The 18463-nt window shown below is 50.3% G+C and overlaps 2 protein-coding genes across 4 annotated transcripts in view; one reads left to right on the top strand and one right to left on the bottom strand.

Moving 5' to 3' along the window:
* The window catches only part of SYN3 (synapsin III), a 448045-nt gene that overhangs the window by 260712 nt on the left and 168870 nt on the right, over nt 1-18463 (bottom strand). The window lies entirely within an intron of this gene.
* TIMP3 (TIMP metallopeptidase inhibitor 3) overlaps nt 1-18463 on the top strand; it is a 55523-nt gene that overhangs the window by 28107 nt on the left and 8953 nt on the right. The window contains exon 2 of the mRNA XM_036902847.2: nt 14656-14738. Coding sequence (XP_036758742.2) covers nt 14656-14738 — 83 coding nt within the window. The remainder of the gene's footprint in view (nt 1-14655; nt 14739-18463) is intronic.

The following is an 18463-nucleotide window of genomic DNA, read 5'->3' as shown; positions in this document are numbered from 1 at the left end:
TTAAGTGATTGTGAAGATCCCATCTAACCTAGAGTTTGAGGCCTGTGAAATGTGTCTGTCCCACAGTGCTGTAATCAAACATGTGCTTCTGGAAGGGAGGTATGACCCCGTGGTGAAAAACAGTGACTCCAAAATCAGGCTCACTGGACTGGCATGTTGGGTCTACCACTTCCTACTTAAATGATCTTGGGAAAGTCTACAAGCCTCATGTCCTACAAGATGGGGCTAATGACAGCACTTACTTTATAGGGTCTAGTGGGGCTCAAATGGGATAATCCATGCAAATCATTTAGCACTGAATGCCCATAGTAAGTGCTTGGCTGGTAATGGTATCTATTATAATTAATGACAATACGTAATTAGCATTATAATTAATGACAACTGTATTCTTATCAATAGGGAAAACTGGGCCTTGGCCCCTGTGACCATTCTCCCGCTTTCTGTGGCACTGTCTGACCAAACGTGCTCACTTCTAACACGCATAAGGCTTGTTCTCTGAGACCACTGGCACATCAAGGGAGGTGGGTCCCTGTTTGCTCTTGTCATTCCAGTCAGGAACATCTGGGTGCACTGGCTGGGGGTGTGCTTCAGAGACTATGGTGCCCAGCTTTTATATGAGCCTCCCGTGGGCAGGCAGAGGAGGAGGCTCTGGGCCCCACTCAGTCACTCTGCAAAGCCCTGCCAGCCCTCAGATGTGTGGCAGAGGTGGTGGAAGGAGGCTGCTTGTGCAGAGGGGTTGCTCTGCAGACACTCTGGGATGTGGGAATTGGCCTTGAGGGCCGCCCAGCATCCGGCAACAGGGCTAGCTGTGGCCAAGCACGTGCCCTATTTATGAGGCCAGCCCTCTTCAGAGGAGGACAGTTGGACCGATGCTCGGTCTGAAGAGTCTCATCTGGTGTTGTTCACAGAGCCAGGAAACTTGATTTTGGTCTGGTCTGGTGCAGGATTCCATCCTGGCAGATGGATAAGGATCCACATGGGATCCACGTTCCTAACACTGCATGGTCCCATTTGGTCCACAGGCAACTCTATTGAGAGGGGACAAGCCCACAGTTGGGGAAGTGACTGTGGGCTGGTGGGGACAAATGGGATTTATTATGGAAAACTTATGCCAGGTGATTTCCAGCTTCATTATTTTCAACCCTCAAAAATATCATATTCATCTTTCTTCAGAATGAGGGGACTGAGGCTTGAAGAGTGTATGTATCTGGCCCAGCTAGGATGAGTTGTTGGGCTGGGTTCAGAAGTCCATTCTCCAAAACACCCATAAGCCTGCACATGGCCAGGGTAAAGGTTATCAGGACAGAACCAGTGGGGCTGGGGAATTGAGTATCTTGGGTGCAGAGAAGCAGCATTATTATCTGTGGGACCCATTTGTGGAACAGGCCCGAGAAGTCCCACATTCAAGCTCCTATCACTCAGGGAACTTGACATTTGCTTGGATCAGAATGAGCTAACAGGCCTCACCTCTTTAGCCAGAGTCTTCCTGGACCCTTAGCTTTGTGACTTCTCAGCCTCCAGGCTTAGTCCTACCACTGTGCCCTTGCTCGTGCTCTTCCCACTGTCTGGAATCCCTACCCCCTTCTTTTCTTTTCATGATCAAACCCAGCACATTCACCTCATGGCAGCGGAATTGACCTTGGAAAGCTGCAGACACATATAGCAGGCGAAGCGGCTGCCCAGTAGAGGAAGACAGAGTGGGAGGCCCCTGGGGAGCAGTCAGTAGGTACCAAGACGGAAAAGAGATCTTCTTCCACCTGACACTATTTGCAGAGCACCTACTATGTTCCAAGGACTGTGAGATGTTGGGAACATAATGGTAAGCAAAAATAGTCATGATCCCAGAATAATTGAGTGTGTGTGGTGGGGAGTAGGGTTGGGGAGATGAGACATTATTCAAATGGATGCACAAGCACATACTTATAAACTGAGGAGTATGAGAATATAAAACAGGAGTCCTGTTCTAGTCTGATGTTGGCAGAGGGTTCAGGGAAAGCGTCCTCTGAGCAGGTGTCCTTTGAGTTGTAATATGAAGTGTGAACAGGAGTTGCTAGGTAAAGAGGAGCAGAAGGAGGCCTTGTGCAAACAGAATGACATGTACAAAGGCCCTGAGGCTTTGCAGCTGAGCAGTTAGCCTGGGGATACTGATCAGGGGTCCAGAAAAGTTTACTTGTTTCCTGGCCACTCTTCTTGGTCCTAAGACCTGTGCTCCCTGCCTGCAAACCATAGGGCTTTGGACTGATTACTGAACTTCTCTGATTTGGGGAATTAACCCCACCTCAAAATTCTCACCATCAGTGGCCTATGTGAATCCTTCTCTAATGATTCAGCCTGGAGCATTTTCCTTTCTGCATTTCTGATGCATTTGACTTGTCAGCTGATTGTTTCAGATTTGTGAAATGTTGAGGAATAGGAAGGTGAACATTGCTGCCAGGCAGGTGTGGATTTCATCCTCCCTGTGTGACCTCTGACAAGTAATCCTATTTATCCTGAGTCTTGTTTTCTTGATCTACTCAGTGGAAATAATTCTACAAATGCATCTTGTTAGTTTTAAGGATTAGATATATTTGTAAGGTGTGTCTGTTTTGCTGTGTTTCTACTACCTGACAGAGTGCCTGGCACATAGTAGCCCCTCGATGTGCAAGCAGCTCAGGCACTGTGACTGCATTCAGAAGGTGTTCAAGGGGGTAGGTAGGTCTTTTTCTTCTTTACCGCTGACACCACCTTCCCATCACAGGCCCCAGGCAGATTGTTCAAAAATACCAGGGATAGACTTTATAATTCTGCCATTACCCACTTTGACCAAAGAGGGCAGCTATTAGCATTCTTAACTTATTTTTTTTTTTTTTTTACTTTAAAGAGGTTGGCCTCCTTAAAAGGCACTTGGATCTTATCTCCAGCCATTCCTCCACACCCTCTGTGTTAGCTATCCCTGATAAGTGTCTTGGAGCTTGACGATCTGATGTCTGGCCTTGTGTTCCTTACACCCATGTCTGCCTGAGTGCCACCATGTGGGTGCTGAGCTAGTGGGGAAGTTCTGAGTGAGCCAGGCAGGGGGGCACCTACTTTCAGTGGGACCCTAGCATGTCCACCTGGTGTCCACAGTCTTCCTGGCTGAAGTTAGGGACGTTAAAGAGAAGAGGGGGAAGCCTCGACTGTTTTAAAAGCTACCCAAAGAGTAAGTTATAAACATACCAGTGTCTTCTTGCCATCTGTGCCCTATAATCCCAAGATACAGAACACAGAGTACATGCTGTTTGTTCAAACCACCACAAAATCTCCCGCCATCCCCAGGACATTTTGGAAACAGATTTTGTCTGTCTGCAAGGATGAGTCCACAGGTCTGGTGTACAAACGAGGGAGGTCCCTTGGCTGTCCTACTCTGGGACCTATCCCGGAGTCCCCTGGCTCTCCTAGCAAACAAAATCCCAATTAGCAGAAAAATGGAAAAATGGAATACTCTAGATGGCTCCTGAGATGTTGCCAGCTGTTTGGGTCTCACAAAATGACCTGACCTGAAAGCACCAAGTTCTGAGAACCATTCGTGGGCACAGTGCTTTTCTGGGCACCGCTTCACAGGGGCCATGGGTCAAGCCCAGGCTGCTATTCTGGTGGCCTCCTGCGTGGGACGAAGTTTCCCATGGGCCCCTGGGGAGGGCTGGAGCACTCGGCGGGAGGGGCTTCGAGCACCCCTTGCCCATGTGCCTGCAGGACAATGAGCAAGTTGGTGCCTCTGAACTCAGCGGGGCAGAGATTTCAGCATGCACCCGGGACTCGGGCACACGCAGCCGAGAAACCCAAGGAGAAACTGCTGAAAGAGGTTAAGGGGCTTGAGAGGAGGGTGTGGGGAGAGACAGGGAGTCATTAAATCTGAGCTCTGAGGATCAGAAATGGAATGTGAACTAGAATGGGACCATTGGGAGGTCTGAAGCAAAACTGGGCAAGCAAGGCCTAGACTTGTTCTAGGGTTCTTAGGTTTTGGGGGTCTTAACACATTGGGCATGTGTTAAGCAAGGGCTGAGGAAGGATAAAGTGACAAGTCTTCATTGTTGCCCTCAGAGAGTGGAAACCCACTTGAGAAATGACACATGTTGGAGCAAGACCCTCCCTAGAAAGCTGGTGTTCCCTGCCTACCTCTCAGCTTCCATATCCCCTGCCCCAGGCCACACACTCTTGGCTGTCCACCTGCAGGCCTCTGCCTCTGCTCCTCTTCTACCTGAAGGCCCTCTCATTGTCTTTCTCTTGGCAGATGCCTGATTCTCAGGGCCCAGCTCAGGCAGATGTCCACAGTACCACCACGGCTGAATTCAGAGCTGACTCACCTAGGGAGCGAGGACCATCTCAGAAGGGAGCTGGTGTTCTTGTGCTCTGGCTTCCTAAGAGGCCAGTACAGTGAATGCCCCAAACGGTTCACCACACATGGATAAAACTTTTGAGGCTTTTGCTCTGCACAGTGTGGTCACTAGGGGGATGTCAATGCTCCAAAGCACGGAAAATAGGAAAGGCGGTTCTTCGTAGCCCCCCTCATTCTCTCAGGAACAAACGGGAGCAACACTCCTACCCACCTCCCTACCTGAGTCCCCTTTGGTTTCAGAGCAGCTACAGGATTATTCTGAATAGCTCAGTAATGTATACAAGGCTCTCTGGGGTTGGGGCCTTGCCTCAAGTCCAGGCACTGCTCAGCCTCCAGTGCCTTCCATTGCACCCACCCCCACTTCCTACCCTTACTGTCCTGTAGTGCTCATCTCAGTGAGATTGACTTCCTCCCCTGGCATCTGCTCATGTCTATCTTCCTGCAAGACCCACCCAGCTGGAATGCCACCTCCTCCAGGACATCTTCTGCCTGTTCCCACCCTCCACCCCCAGGCCACACTATCCCTCCTATCTTCGACTTGCCTTCCTTTCTTCCTGCACATGTTCTTTTTTAATAATCAGTTCCTTGGTGCTCACGAGTTACTGAACAGTAGGGACTGCATCCAGGCATGAGGCCCAGTGCCTAGAATATAGCAGGGGTTTCCAGCAAGTGTGCTGAATGAATGAGTGAGACTGCAGGGGGGAATCCAAGATAATACAACAAAGGGTGACAGATGGTTTTGTGTTTAGGCTCTTGGAGTGGTCAAGAAACTCCCTAGAAAGCTGGCATTCCCTGCCTACCTCTTAGCTTCCATGTCCCCTGCCCAGGCCACACACTCTTGGCTCTCTGCCAAGAGCCCTAAGTTCCTAAGGGTCCCCCAGAAAAGAAGACGGAAGCAGGTAAAAGTGTGGTCTGAGAAGCCAAATGGGACCCTGATACCCAAATACTGAACATTCAGAGCCAAAGAGAGGCGAGTCACTGGGTCCCGCTTTGGGGGGCCCCAGCTAACATGTCTGCGGAGGACAGCACCCAAGCTCCACCAACAGATGGGAAACCAAGACTCAGCACCCCAGAGGAGGTCAGCGGTGTCCCCTTCTTCCCCTCCCTCTCCTCCCTCTCCTCTCACCCCACCTCCTCACCTCCTATCACGGGCACTTGGAATTAGTTCCTGCACTCATTTACTCTTCATTCAGAAGTGTTTGCATGACTGTGTGCCTCTGATCCTGTGATATGTCTTGGGGATTCAGCAGCCAGCAGGTAGACGGGGTCCCTGCCTTCAAGAAGCTTATTTCTATCTCATGAGACAAGAAGACAGGCGGTTACAGTCCAAGGGGCCAAGGGCACATGCAGCAGACATACCCAGCCAAGCGGGGCACTCTCTGTGCTTTGGAGCACGGGCCTTTCCTTTGCTGAATTAAAAGCCTCGTTGATTCTAATGATGCTTGGCGAACACTTCAGGGCATTCACCTTACTGTTCTCAGGAACCTGGGCCACAGAATTCTGAGGTGGTCCTCATTCCCCAGGTGAGTCAGCCCTAAACCCAGGAACCAGCCGGTCCTGGGACTTTTGCCCTATCCTGGGCCAAATGATCCATATCTTTCATTCAAAGTGGCTGTGGCACAGAAAGAAATTAAGGGTGGCTGATTTTTTTAAGTGCATAAATTAGAAGTGAAATGTATTAATCCCACATCTAGGCATTTGCCTTGGCAGTGAATCCTAAATATTGTCTTTTAGTAGTTTAAAATTAAGATCCCCATTTAAACCATGGCAGGAATGAGATGTATATTTTGTTTGTGTTCCTCTTGGGTGATCTCAAAGTTCCAGGCAACCTGACCTTTCTGGGCCTGTGTTCCCTGTCTGGGCCCCTTCATTTCATATACAACACATGTCAGCTGGGGCCCCTGAATGCTTCCTGACCTGCTCAAGCAGAAATCCAGTGCTTATGAGGTGAGGAGAGCCAGGAGCCACACATGCCCCTCCTCCCCCTCTACCAAGAGGCCCAGGACAGGGCATCCCCAGGACAGCTTTGCCCAGGGGACCCCAGAACACAAGGCATGCACTGAGAAAACAAGAGTCTCTGTGTAGAGAGAGGTTTTCATATCCTCCCGCTTTTAATAGCTTTCCCTGAGATGGAAACTTGGGTTGAAATCATTTGCAGCTCTCCAGATTTTTCTGAGTGTGTGTGTATTTGGATTTATTTTTAGCCACAGGGGTTCATTTCTTGCCAAAAAGAAAAAAACCTGCTTAAATAAAACTAAGATTAATATTTTTACTTAACGGAAAGAGTTAGTCAGGACAGGCTTTGAACTGGAGACGCCCTGTCTTGATTGGTGTGCATCTTGACTGTCTGGCCTTGGCTTTGACATCAACATAAAAAGCCTTTGAAACTGACAGGGAGAAATGCCCTCCGGGAACCGGCATAGGATGCAGGAAGAGCCTATTTGTGGGTCTTCTCTGAGGAGTCTTCCTCACACAGGCTGCCCCGGCCTGCACCCCTCCTGCGTTCTTCCCGGAAAGGCAGGACGTGGGCCCTGGCTCTGCTCGGGGGCCTGGTGGGGATGCTGCCTCCCTCCCAGATGCTTTCTTCAGCCCGTCCCCACCAGGTCGGGGCCTGGCTTCTGCTTCCTCCGGATTCAGATAAAGCAAACTGCGTTTCCTCTTCTCTTCGCAGGGACGGGCTAAGACCCAGAGCCACTGTCATCCCCCCGGGGCTCCCCTCCAAGCCCACCCTCTTTTCACTATGACGCCTTTTGGTTCTGCTCATACCGTGCTGGCTGCGCCAGAATGCCACTCACCTGTTCCCTTGGCCTGTCATGTTAAACTCTGGTCCCTGAGTTCCTTGGGGCCTCATTTATCTCCATGTCCCTGTGAGCCTAGCACAATACTCCTTAAATGTTTGTTGAACAGATGTTTTACCTGACCCTATGAACTGAGAATTGCCGTTATCCCCTTCTGATTGAATAAGGCTCAGAAGGACTTGGTCATCTGCCAGAGCTTACCCAGGAGTTATTTATCTTTTTTGTAAAAAATCCCCCTCCGTGTGTGCGGCACTTTTAGCTTCAGGTACAGAGCAGATACATATTGGGGCTCTCCTCTGGCTGCTTGGGCTACAGCAGCTAGTAAAACAAAGATCCTGCCCTGTAGTGAGGCTTACATTCTAGTGGGAAGAGACAACCAGTGAAGGAGTAAGCAGATATATAATATGTCAGATGCTGGAGCATAGTAAGGCTGGCCGGAGGTAAGGGAATGCATGAAGGAGGGATGTGGGGGGTCAGGGAAGGCCCCTGACCAGGGGATGATTGAAAGAGGTGAGGGGGGAGCCATGTGGTTCTGAAGGCAGTGTGTCAGCAGAGGGGGCTCTAAGGGCCAAGGCGGTGAGGAGGTGTCTGAGGGGATGGAGGACCAGTCAGGGGGCTGGGTGCCACAGCAGAGCCAGTTGCCATTTCCAGAGCTGTGGAAGACGCTAGGAAACCCAGGTGTGGGTGAGGGCCACTATCAGGAGCTCGGTTCTGGATGAGTGACTTGGAGATGTCTTACTGGAATTCCAGTGTAAACGCAGACTCTAGGATATGTGAGCTAAAGGTCATGGGCATTCTGGGTATGGGGTTCCAAACACGTGGGAGTCGCCAGTTGTCCAGATGGGATGATAGCCGTAAGTTGGATATAAGTAAGAGGAGGACCAGGAACTCACCAGGGACTGGACTGAGCACCGTGGAGGTCGTGGGTGACGGTGGCGAGAGGTGCCGTGGTGGAGTGGGGAAGGGGGCTTCGGTCACGGCAGGAGCCTTTGGGGCTGGCAATCACTTCCCCAGTGTATCAGCTGGAATGGGAAGTGACCTGCCCAAGGTCACACGGTGACAGGGCAGTGACTGCCTCTGGGGCCTGTGGACACCCTGCCTGTTCATTTTCAGTGTATCACGGCAACTTCTCCAGGGGTTGCTTCATCTGACCTTTCAGCCTCCCAGTCTTTGTAGAGGGGCGTTTGGGGTTAGTGTGGTGACAAACGGGCTGGGAACCAGAAGGACCCAGTTAGGGCTGGCCCTCAGGCCTCTGCTCTCCGCCCTGAGTGCCTGAGGCCCTTTGCTCAAACATGGGCATCACCCAGGTGTCCCCACAGAGGCAACAGCTAATTGAGGAGGACCTTGAAAAGGGTCCCTGGGGGTGGATATGGGTGATCCTCAGGGGGATGAAGAAATGCTGAATTGGGTCCCTTCCCATCTTCCTCTGACCTGCACATTTAAGAATCTACAAGTAATCACCATTAGCAGCATAGCAGCACATCATCTGTTCAGCTTCAGGGTTATAAACTGCCTTTTTACACACATTGTCTCATCTGATTAATCTGTCTAATTAACCCCAGACTCATATGGTTGTGAGAAACCTCAGGGATCCCCAGGGTGTGTGGTTGCTGAGTAATTTCATTTTCTTCCTTGAAAGCCTTGGAGGGGGGAGCACAGCGTGCTAAACATGATGTTCTGTTATATTCCTGACGGTGATTACTTAGTATAGATTCTTATTACCGATCAGAAGACATGCGTGTGTGAGCGATTAGAAAAGGGTGAGTGGGGTGGCAAGGGGATGTGGAGGGTCACTGGGGGCTTATCACGGGGTCTCTCCTCCTAGGGACCGGTCCTCCTCTCTGACCCTGGGCAGATGTGACAGCGAGGGTGTTTGCTGCAGGAAAGCTATGAACTGTTTTGCGATCAGTACAAATCGCATGGAAAGGTTTTCAGGCAGTTTATTTTCCTGGGGTACCCAGCAATTTTTTTTTCCACTGGGATGCAACACTGTCCTCAGTGTACCTGATCTTCTCTTCTACAGTTGGCAAATAGGGACAATAACTGCCACCTCATAGGGTTACTGTGAGGATAGAGTGAGGTAACGCAGCTTGGCACACAGGAGAGTTCAGTAAATGGTGATGGCTGTTACCAATGTGCTCGAGTCCCTTCCCTCTCCTCTAGACTTAACTGATGAGTTACAGCAATGCAAGGAGCTGATGGTTCAGTAATGGGTGGGTGGCTGGCTGCCCTCTTTGGACAGGCTAAAAGGCAGAATCTCCGGAATGCACAGGGCAGGGAATTGCTAGGCAGGCTGAGCCAGATGGGCTGGGGGCCTGCTTTGCTTCCTGTCTCTTGCTTCCTGTCTTTGCCGTGAGCACTCTGGCATCAGAAAGGGCCCTTCCTTTACCATCCTGTGAGGATGGATATGGGGCAATAAACATCAGTGACTGTAAGACAGGCTGGATTGCAGGCCTCCTTCCCTCCATTCTGGTATGCGTCCATGGGGGTGGGCATCATTTTAACACTCCCAGATCCCTCTTTTCCTCCAAGCCTAGGTCCAAGAGGACAGGTGAGCCCACAGACCAGGCTTTTCTACCTACCTAGATCCTACCTGCTGGGATCCTGTCAGGACAGCCCCCTCCCTGGGGTTGACACTAGTAGTGACTTCTGCTTTTGGAGAAATTAATTCTACCTGCCAGTCAGATGTGCCTTACTTATCCACACTGTCCTCCTAAAAAGCCTATCTTAAGGCAGCCAAATCATTCTATAGGGCCTTCAGAGATACAGGAATGGGGCAGGGTGTGTGTGGGGGGGGCCTGCATGTGGCAGGGGCAGGGTCTCCCTCTCTAGATGGCTGAATCAGCACCTGACTCATGGAGAGGATCTGCTCTGCTCTCAACAGGATGCTGGATGGGCAGAATCTGCCAAGTTGCTATACATTAGTTCAGTTAAGGGATCCTTGATCTAAAACCCAGCCAAACTCAGCCTTCCAGCCTGCCTGTAGGTAAGTCTAACCATCAGTTTGGGGCAGAAAGATAGGGATTTGATTGCAGACGGTTGAAAGGGAGGTGGAAAGAGAGGGTGAGAGGCAGGACCAGCTAATGGGTGTCTTGTCCCTTACTCTGAATATGCTGATGAAGAGCAGATGTGCAATTTCTGGACACACCAATAAGGTGCACTGGAAGCTGAATCCTGCTTGCCATCAGAGTTGTGTGTGCTCAAAATTTGTGCTACTTGTGGTCTACATTATTATGGCAGGAGGTTGGGGGAGGCAGCACAAAATTATATTTCTGGAAGGGATGTGCTTTGTTTCTCTTGTTTTTATAAGCTTTTACTAGCCCTTTCTCCCCCCAAAAATCTTATTTAATGAAAGAAAAGACAATTCTATCAAGATACACCTTTGCACCTGGACCCTCAGGTGTATGATCTATTTTTGAGGACCCATAGCTATTTGCAGATCTATATGCCAATGATAAGTACACATAGCCTTTTTACAGACTTTCAAGTTAAAATACCGTCCACTCTGTTTTCTTTTGGCTTCCATGTCTGCAGAGGCCCAGAGGCCCTACCCAGGAGCACAAGAGGCTCTGACTCCTAGATGTAGGCTGCTCCTCATCCACCCTTCTCTGTCTGGTGCTGTCATACCTTGGACTTAGCATGCTGGCCATAAACTTTTCAAGTTTGTCTTCCCACTAGACTATGCTCTGGGGAGGTAGGAAGTGGGACTTGTATTTCTTATATACCCTCATTAGCACACCAAACCCAGTTCATGCCCAGGTTGGGTTAGCTGGAGGCCAGTGGGTAGACAGTGTGGGGACCGTTCTCCAGCATGAAGAATAACGACAACTTGCGTCTTGCTCAGCCCACCTGTAGAGCTGGCTCCCAGCCATTGTGTCAGGGTAGTGGGGACACCCTGACGTGCTGCCAGCTCCCAGTCTGGAAGCTGTCTTTTGTTGTTGGGGAACCGTGACCTCCCCACACCTCCCCTGTCCACTGCGGTCCCGGGGCCAGCGAATACCTCAGGAGCACCCTTACTGCCAAACAGGAAAGTACAAAATAACACACATTTGAATTGCTGGGGAGAAACTGAAGCAAATGAGGACATACTAATTCACAGATCAAATAAGCAAATTTGGGATTGGCTGGCAATTTTACTTGGAAGGACTGTGTGGATTTATTTGGGAGAGCAGAATGTTTTTTAATTTTAGTTCAGTTTAGTGCAGTTTTGTTTTTGTAAGGACGACTCTGGTGTGGCTTCTACCTCAGTCTTTCTGGACTATGACCACGGGGTCCCGTCAGTGCCTAGTAGGCTTCTCTGGAGTTGTACGTGAGTGATGAGATGGGACAGGTGCCTGTAATGGCGCGGGCACTGCAAGCCTAGAAACACCTTGCATGTTTGTCCTGACCAGTTCAGTGGGTGCTCCCACTTCTCCCTGAAATTCTTCAAGGCCACATACGTTTTGGTGAGCTTGCTTTTCTTCCCATCCTAGGGAGAGCCCCCAGGCCTTAGCTTACCACACATGTTAGAAGCCTAAACATGCTCAAAAACAACCAAGCATGATGGAAGCCATGGGAGTGGTGATAATATAGAACAGCAGTGACAGCAAACACACTGTTGTCTTAGCTCTCACAGCAACATTATTATTATGGATTAGGAAACAAAGGCTCAGAGAGCTCTAGTAACTTCCCCAAGGTCACACAGCACCAGGGCTGGAATTTGAACCCAAGCAGTCAGGCACCAGAATCCAGGCTCTTCAGTGCTTGCCATGTTGCTGAGCCATGTAGTAGTAATGAGTACGTCCCTTGTAAGCCACATGAGGGGCATTAGGCCAAGTCAATCGGAGAGACTTAGGAGAAAAGAGCTGCGAGGTCCCAGGGGTTTACCTGAGGCCACACAGCAATGGAGGAACTCAAAGTCAGATGTGGCTTCCTGACAGCAGTAATGTACTCTCTTTTCATTGAACTATTCTTAGATGAAAAGGTTCCATGCTCAGACCATTTCAGGGTAAGGAAGGAATTGGCTCACCACGTGCGCAGGCGCTCTGCAAGAACCCAATTTTGTGGGACAGGTCTGCTTATGACATGCTATGTCTTAATGATTTCAAGCCATTTTTTGAGCCAGCAAAGAGTAGATGTTGCTATTTAAAGGAATGCCTTTTGCTTTTCTTCCCCCTGACACAAAGACTCACTCAATGGTTTGCCTTCCGTGTTAGTGAAGCAGCAAAAGATGGAGCCAAATCAATTCAGGATGAACCAATAGTAAAGTCCTGGCAGATACGCTTTCTGCCCAACAGCTAAGCTGTTACAACCTGCCTGTGGGAGTTAATGCAGAAGAAATAGTCCCCGGGCCTCTGGAAGGATGGCTCCCTGCCGAGGATGCTCTGCAAAGTTAGATGAAGGGGTGGAGGCGGAGTCTTGAGGGAGCTCCGCCTGGGATCTTGCCAACCTCTTGTTTTCAGGCGGACTTGGAAACAGCCGCTTGCCTCCTCCCAGCCTGAGCTGCCTCAGCTAAAGTGTTAACTTTGCCAATGGGCTCCGTGTTTCGCCCTTGCTTTTGCCCTGCCTGGCAAGAGGGTCGGAGGGGCCACTGATTCATCTGAGTCCTGACTTTACGTCTGACTGGGAGAGTAGGATCCAAGCTCATTTGGGGAGAAACAGGACAGAATCCAATTGGGATGGGCGAGTTGGTTCCTAGTAAAGGGTTTTAATTTTTTTAAGAGGTTAGAATCAACAAATTGAGAAACATGGTAGGACATCCAAAGTGGGGAAGGATGATGCAGCTACAGAATGGTCAGTGTGTGTGTGTAGGGTACTCTGTTTAACAAACATTTATTGAGCACCTACTCGTTTCTGGGCTAAGTACAACCTGACGCAGGAAAGAGTGACAGGATCTTAGAGCTGGAAGAGTTCTGTGATTCAAAACACGGCTCCTGTATCTGCAACACCCATTTCGTTCCAGTCAAGGCCCTCGCATGAGAGCGCCCAGCTCCCCCTGATGGAGACACTCTCTGTCCCGAGGGCCGCCTCCAGCCCCCTCTCCTACTCTGGTTGCTAGTTCTTGTTATCACATGACTTTTCCTTTGGTTGGGCCAATGAATGCAACTTCTCTGCAATTTCCCAATTCTGTCTTCAAGACCGTGCGTTTGATCCTCATGTGCCAGCTTTGCAAATATTTGAGGACAGCTATTGGGCGCTTCTCTTCACACAACATTGAAAGAGAAGACACAACACAGCCTCTTAATAATCTTGAAGACAGTCGCTCCCTTTTTTGTGCTCCCACCGCACGTACTCAATGCCTCTCTGCCAGCCTTGTCACACCGGGTCTGATTATTTTTGTTTTCACAGTCAACAAATATTTACTGGGCAACTCCTTTCTGCCAGATGTTGTAGTAAGAAATTCCCTAAGAACTTTTAAATCCTCATTCCAATTCTCTGATGTCAGTAGAATTATGCAGTTACACCTTCTGTTCAGGTGAGAAGATTGAGGCCCCAGAGAGGAAATAGCTTCACTTCCCCATCAGTTTCCTCGTCTGTATAATGTGGATGCTAATACTGCCCTTGTAAGGGGGTTGTGAGGAGTAAATAAAAGAGATGTGCTATCGTACATAGTAGGTCTGTGATAAGGGGGAGATACTTTCACGGTGATGACCCTTCACGGTCAGCCCATTCCACTTTTGTGATGATGATATTAGTGACATTGATCTAATGGGCAGAGTATCCAAGATGTAGTTCCAAGAGTTTCACATGTATTATGTTGCCTAATCCTGTCAGTTCAGGAGACTGATACCATTATTATGCTGGCTTTGTAGAACAGGAAGTTGGAGGCCAAAAACAAAGTTGCTTGCCCACAGTTATGAGAGCCATAAAGAGGAGAGCTGGGACTGGACCCCCTCGTCTGGCTCCTGGGCCCCCAGGCCCAAATGCTCCCCCCCTCCACCACATCCTAAATGGACTATGCTCAGCTGCGTCCCTTGCCACCTAAGGGCTGGGTTCCAAGGGCCCCATCAGAAGGGCATGGAGGGAGGCTGGGGTGCATGCAACTTTGCAGGCGTGTCAGGACATAGAAAACTTACACGTGCAAAGGAAGAGCCCCAAGTGAGGTGCTGCTCAGGAAGAGACCCTGGTAAGAAGGGAGGAGGTCTGGAAAACCACGTGCCTGGCACAGAGGTGGTGGAGGGGGCAAGAGATTCTAACAGGAGAGGCAGATTTTGGATTATGGCAAAACCACTGTCAAAAGACTCCTCCAGGGGTGAGTACAGCCTAGGAATTTCCAGGGTCAGCAATTCTGAATATTTGGGGTAATTAACTTGAGGGATGACTGCCTTCACTTCCCCCTCCATTCCTCTCCCAGCCCCGAAGTGTTTCTCATCTGAATTCTTGCTCTTATAAACACAAGCATCTATTCATTGGCTCCGAGATAAGAAAGCAATTCCAGGAAGCCTGGGGGCTGGATGCCCGACCTGAGATGTGCTTCAGGCCTTCCTAACCCCCTGCCTGCCTCTGCCTTGCCCTTTCCTGCAGTGATCCGGGCCAAGGTGGTGGGGAAGAAGCTGGTGAAGGAGGGGCCCTTTGGCACGCTGGTCTACACCGTCAAGCAGATGAAGGTGAGTGACGACAGCCCTGATCAGGAGCGTTCCTGGGTTTCTGCCAGAAGAGTGCTGGCCAAGGGAGGCAGGGTGGGTGTGCGCTTGCTCAGTGTCTGAGCCCCAAACCAAGCCCTTCCTCCTTGCTGGGGAGGGTGTGGCTGAGGATGAGTGTTGGGGGTGGCTGCTTCTTCCCACAGTACAAGTGGCACCCCTCAGAGGCGGCTGTTAAAAGGCTGGGCTCTGGAATCAGACAGCACACAGCCTTGTTATCTGGTAACCATGAGACCTTGGCCAAGTCACTGACCCTCTCTGAGCCTCAGTCTTCCCATGTAAAATGGGGGAATTGGACTAGTTTGTCTGTGGGCTCTTCCAAGCTCTGACTTCCTGAGTTTCAACCTTGTCTACTGGTCTGACGCAGTTGCTGAGTTTAATAGCTTAGGTTTAATGGCCCCTTAAATCCCGACATTGAGTGTTTGCCGACCATAGGAACCTGATCCATAGGAAATGCACCCTCTTTCCCTATTTCCCCAGCTGTGACTGTCTTCTTGCATCCCAGCTAGTTAGTACCACATACTAAGCATCTTCACAGAGCTGGACATATTCCTGCCATCGACATTTTGGATCACAGTAAGGAAGTATGCCTAAAAAAAATCAGATTTGAAACCTTGAGAATCTGCTTCCTAGTCTCAGCTCCACTCCTAAAAAGCTCGCTTACCCTGGAATCATCCCTTTTTCTGGGCCTCAGTTTGGCCATCTGTTAACAGTGTGGGGTTAGGCTGGGTGTCCCCAAGAGTCCTTCTGGCTCAGGCATTTCAGAATTCTAAGTGCCCTGGGACCCTGGCAGTGTTACATCTATGCAGGAGCTGCTTAGGGTGCAGGAAGGAGGTACTTAAAGCTTGCCTCAGCACAGGGGACTGGGGCTGGATAATTCAGCAGCTGGTCCATCACCCTACCTTTGTAAGCATCCCCCCATGTGTAGCACTCTGTGCAGGGAGCCATGGAGGCCACAGGGAGATGTGGTTTCTGTGTTTAGGAACCACAGTCAACCAGGAGGGCAGATGCATGTGCATGACCAAACAGAAGTTTGAGATGGGGTGTGCCGAGGTCCAAGTGGATGGCCAGCCCTTTTAGTCATTGCATGTATTTGCATCCCTAGCAATTAAGGTGGTACCCAGCATGCAAGAGGGACTTGGTGACTGCTTATCCATCTAATGGGGAGCTGAGAGTGAGAGCCCACTGGTCTGAAACCTCCCCAGAGGAGACAAGCCTTGTTGCCAGGGGAGAATTGAGCAGGGACAGTGACCCAGCCCATGGGTGGTACCCAACCATCCCGAAGGCAAACCTCCAGGTCTCATTATTCCTGCATCCTGAGGCCTGCGGTTAGATGTACTAAGTCTGTGGAACCTGTTGCTTTGGATTCCATTTTGGAAACATCCACAGCCTTCTGGTTATGTAATGTCCAGAGTCAGCCCTGGCCAGTTGCCCTTGGCTGCCTGAGGATGGTCATGGGACCAGCTTATGTCTTCAGAAGGCCATGGGGAGAGAAGAGTGGGTGGAGGGGGCAACCGACAAGGTCAAAAACAACCCAAAAAACCCACTGTGCAGCGCCTGGCAGCCGGCAAGCAAATGCCAAAGCAGATTAGACAAAAGCAAGAGGTTCAGGAAACACGTTCCGTGCCTGCTCTGGAAGAGTCCTTCACATCATGCGACGGTCTGAGGCTAGCAGATCTGCTGAAGGGACCGGCTGGGATGCAGTGGTTCCTAAGCTCGTCTAGCTTCCCTGCTTCCTTCGGGGCCAGGGTGACCAGGAGGCCTTCCTGTGGCCAGAATGTCCATGCGCCACCCTCCCTCGCTGGTGTCAGGCCAGCCACGGGGGGCGGGGAGCTGCGTTAGAGGCCAAATAACATTTGCTCACACATCAGCTTCAGAGAACACATACCCACTCCAAGACCAGCAGTCCAGCAGTCTCATGTTTTCCATTTACCATCCTCCAACTAGGTTCATGGAGTCAGGGTGCTCGGCGTTAGAAAGTAAAATCTCTCATTTTACTTCTGACAGAGGCTTAAAGGGAAAATGACTTGTCCAGTCGTGCATTTAATTAAGGCAGATCTGTTTCCCAAGCAGAGGTGTCAGGATTTCCTCCCAATCCTGTGTGTTCTTTACATGACTTCCCAAATCCCTGCCCTATTCCTTTGATCATCCATCACTGTCTCATGCCTTTATAAAGTCTGCCCCTCCTACCAGCCCAATGTTAGATAACCCATAGACCTGGTCACTGTCCTTTTACCCCGAGAGGCCACTGGGTTGTGCTGGTCTCCAGGTACCAGTCTGCTAATCAGAGAAGGTGCAGGCCAAAGGGAGGGTAGTGCACTGTGCAACCGTGCGCTGTGCAACCGTCCTCCCTTCTTCCCTCCTTCCCACCCTCTCTGTGCTTGGCACTGTGCCTCAAACTGCAGATACAAAGATAGTATTTATATCATGAATATAAGACTCCATACAAGTAACATTTCCTGAGCATTTACTATGTCCCAGGCATTCAACTAAGCCCTGGCATGGATCGGCCCTCACAACAGCCCTACAAAATAGACACACATTATCCTGTGTTTCTCAGATGAGGCAGCTGAGACTTGGCATGGTCACACACGGTCAAGATCACACGGCTGAAAACGGGCCAACCAGGGTTAAACTCTAGAGCCTTTGCCTACGAGAAGACTGCGGATCAGTGGAACAGTGGGCTGATTCATCATTCCTGCCCAATTTGGGGACTAACCCCACCACATATGTACCTAGGTCCCCCAGGGAGGAGAAAGAGGTTAGCCTGGGTTTGCGGTTTGCCATCAGCAGTGTAGCTTTTGACTTAAAACATCCCACAAAGAGTGTACTGAAAAATCTTTGTAGGGAGAAGAGGGAGAGGTCAGAGAGGCGAGCCTGCATGAGTTTTGGCACAGGTCCCTGGGTGGCTTTGTTCTAGCAGATTAGAGAGTCTACCCCAGAGAGCCGGCTGGGGTGAGCAAAGGCACCCTTACAGCTGGGCTAAAGGAACTTGGAGAACATGCAAATCCGAGCTGTGCTGTCTGACCCTTTCTCCCCTCTCTCAGAGATCTCCCCCTCCAACACCTCTCACCCAGATAAAAGCCAATCAGACCCTCTCCCATATGCTAATTCCAGAACCTCGGGTTCACCTCTCAGGCATATCTTGGGCGTGCAGAAACCCACCTGTATGCGTGTTGGAGCAGGGGGTGTCTGAATGTTGAGGGAGTTTACGGTAAACCCAAACTTTGGAGATTAGCTGGAGTTGTGCCGGGCTGAGGTGCAAAGATGGAAGTTTCCAGAAATGGCTTCTCTAATCTTCTGGGATCTTATCTCCTATCAGGACCATGAAAAAGCAGTCAGCTTTGCCAGAAGCTATAGTTTGTGTAGTGGAGATGTACCTGCTCTCAGGCTGGCTGCAGGAGATGGCACATGGGGGACATAACCCACATTATGTCCCAGCTAGTCCTGGGAGGGCCCCATGCGAGGCCTGCTGGTTATGTGCTTTGCATGTCCTGACTTGGGGCAGGACAGATCTGCTTGGCAATCACAATGCTTGCCCCCAGGGACTTCCTCCCTTCAGCGGTTTGTCTATTCAAATGAGGAATATAGCAGGGTCTCACCTTTGAAACTACAGCCCAAAGCCTTCCCCTCCAGCCCACAGGGAACCTTTCTCCTCCTCCATATGCCGGTGACTATTTATGGTCCAGGTC

Source organism: Manis pentadactyla, chromosome 10, assembly GCF_030020395.1.
Source record: "Manis pentadactyla isolate mManPen7 chromosome 10, mManPen7.hap1, whole genome shotgun sequence".
Lineage (NCBI taxonomy): Eukaryota > Metazoa > Chordata > Mammalia > Pholidota > Manidae > Manis > Manis pentadactyla.
The sequence above is the reverse complement of the archived record's forward strand: the minus strand, read 5'-3'. Positions and strand labels throughout refer to the sequence as shown.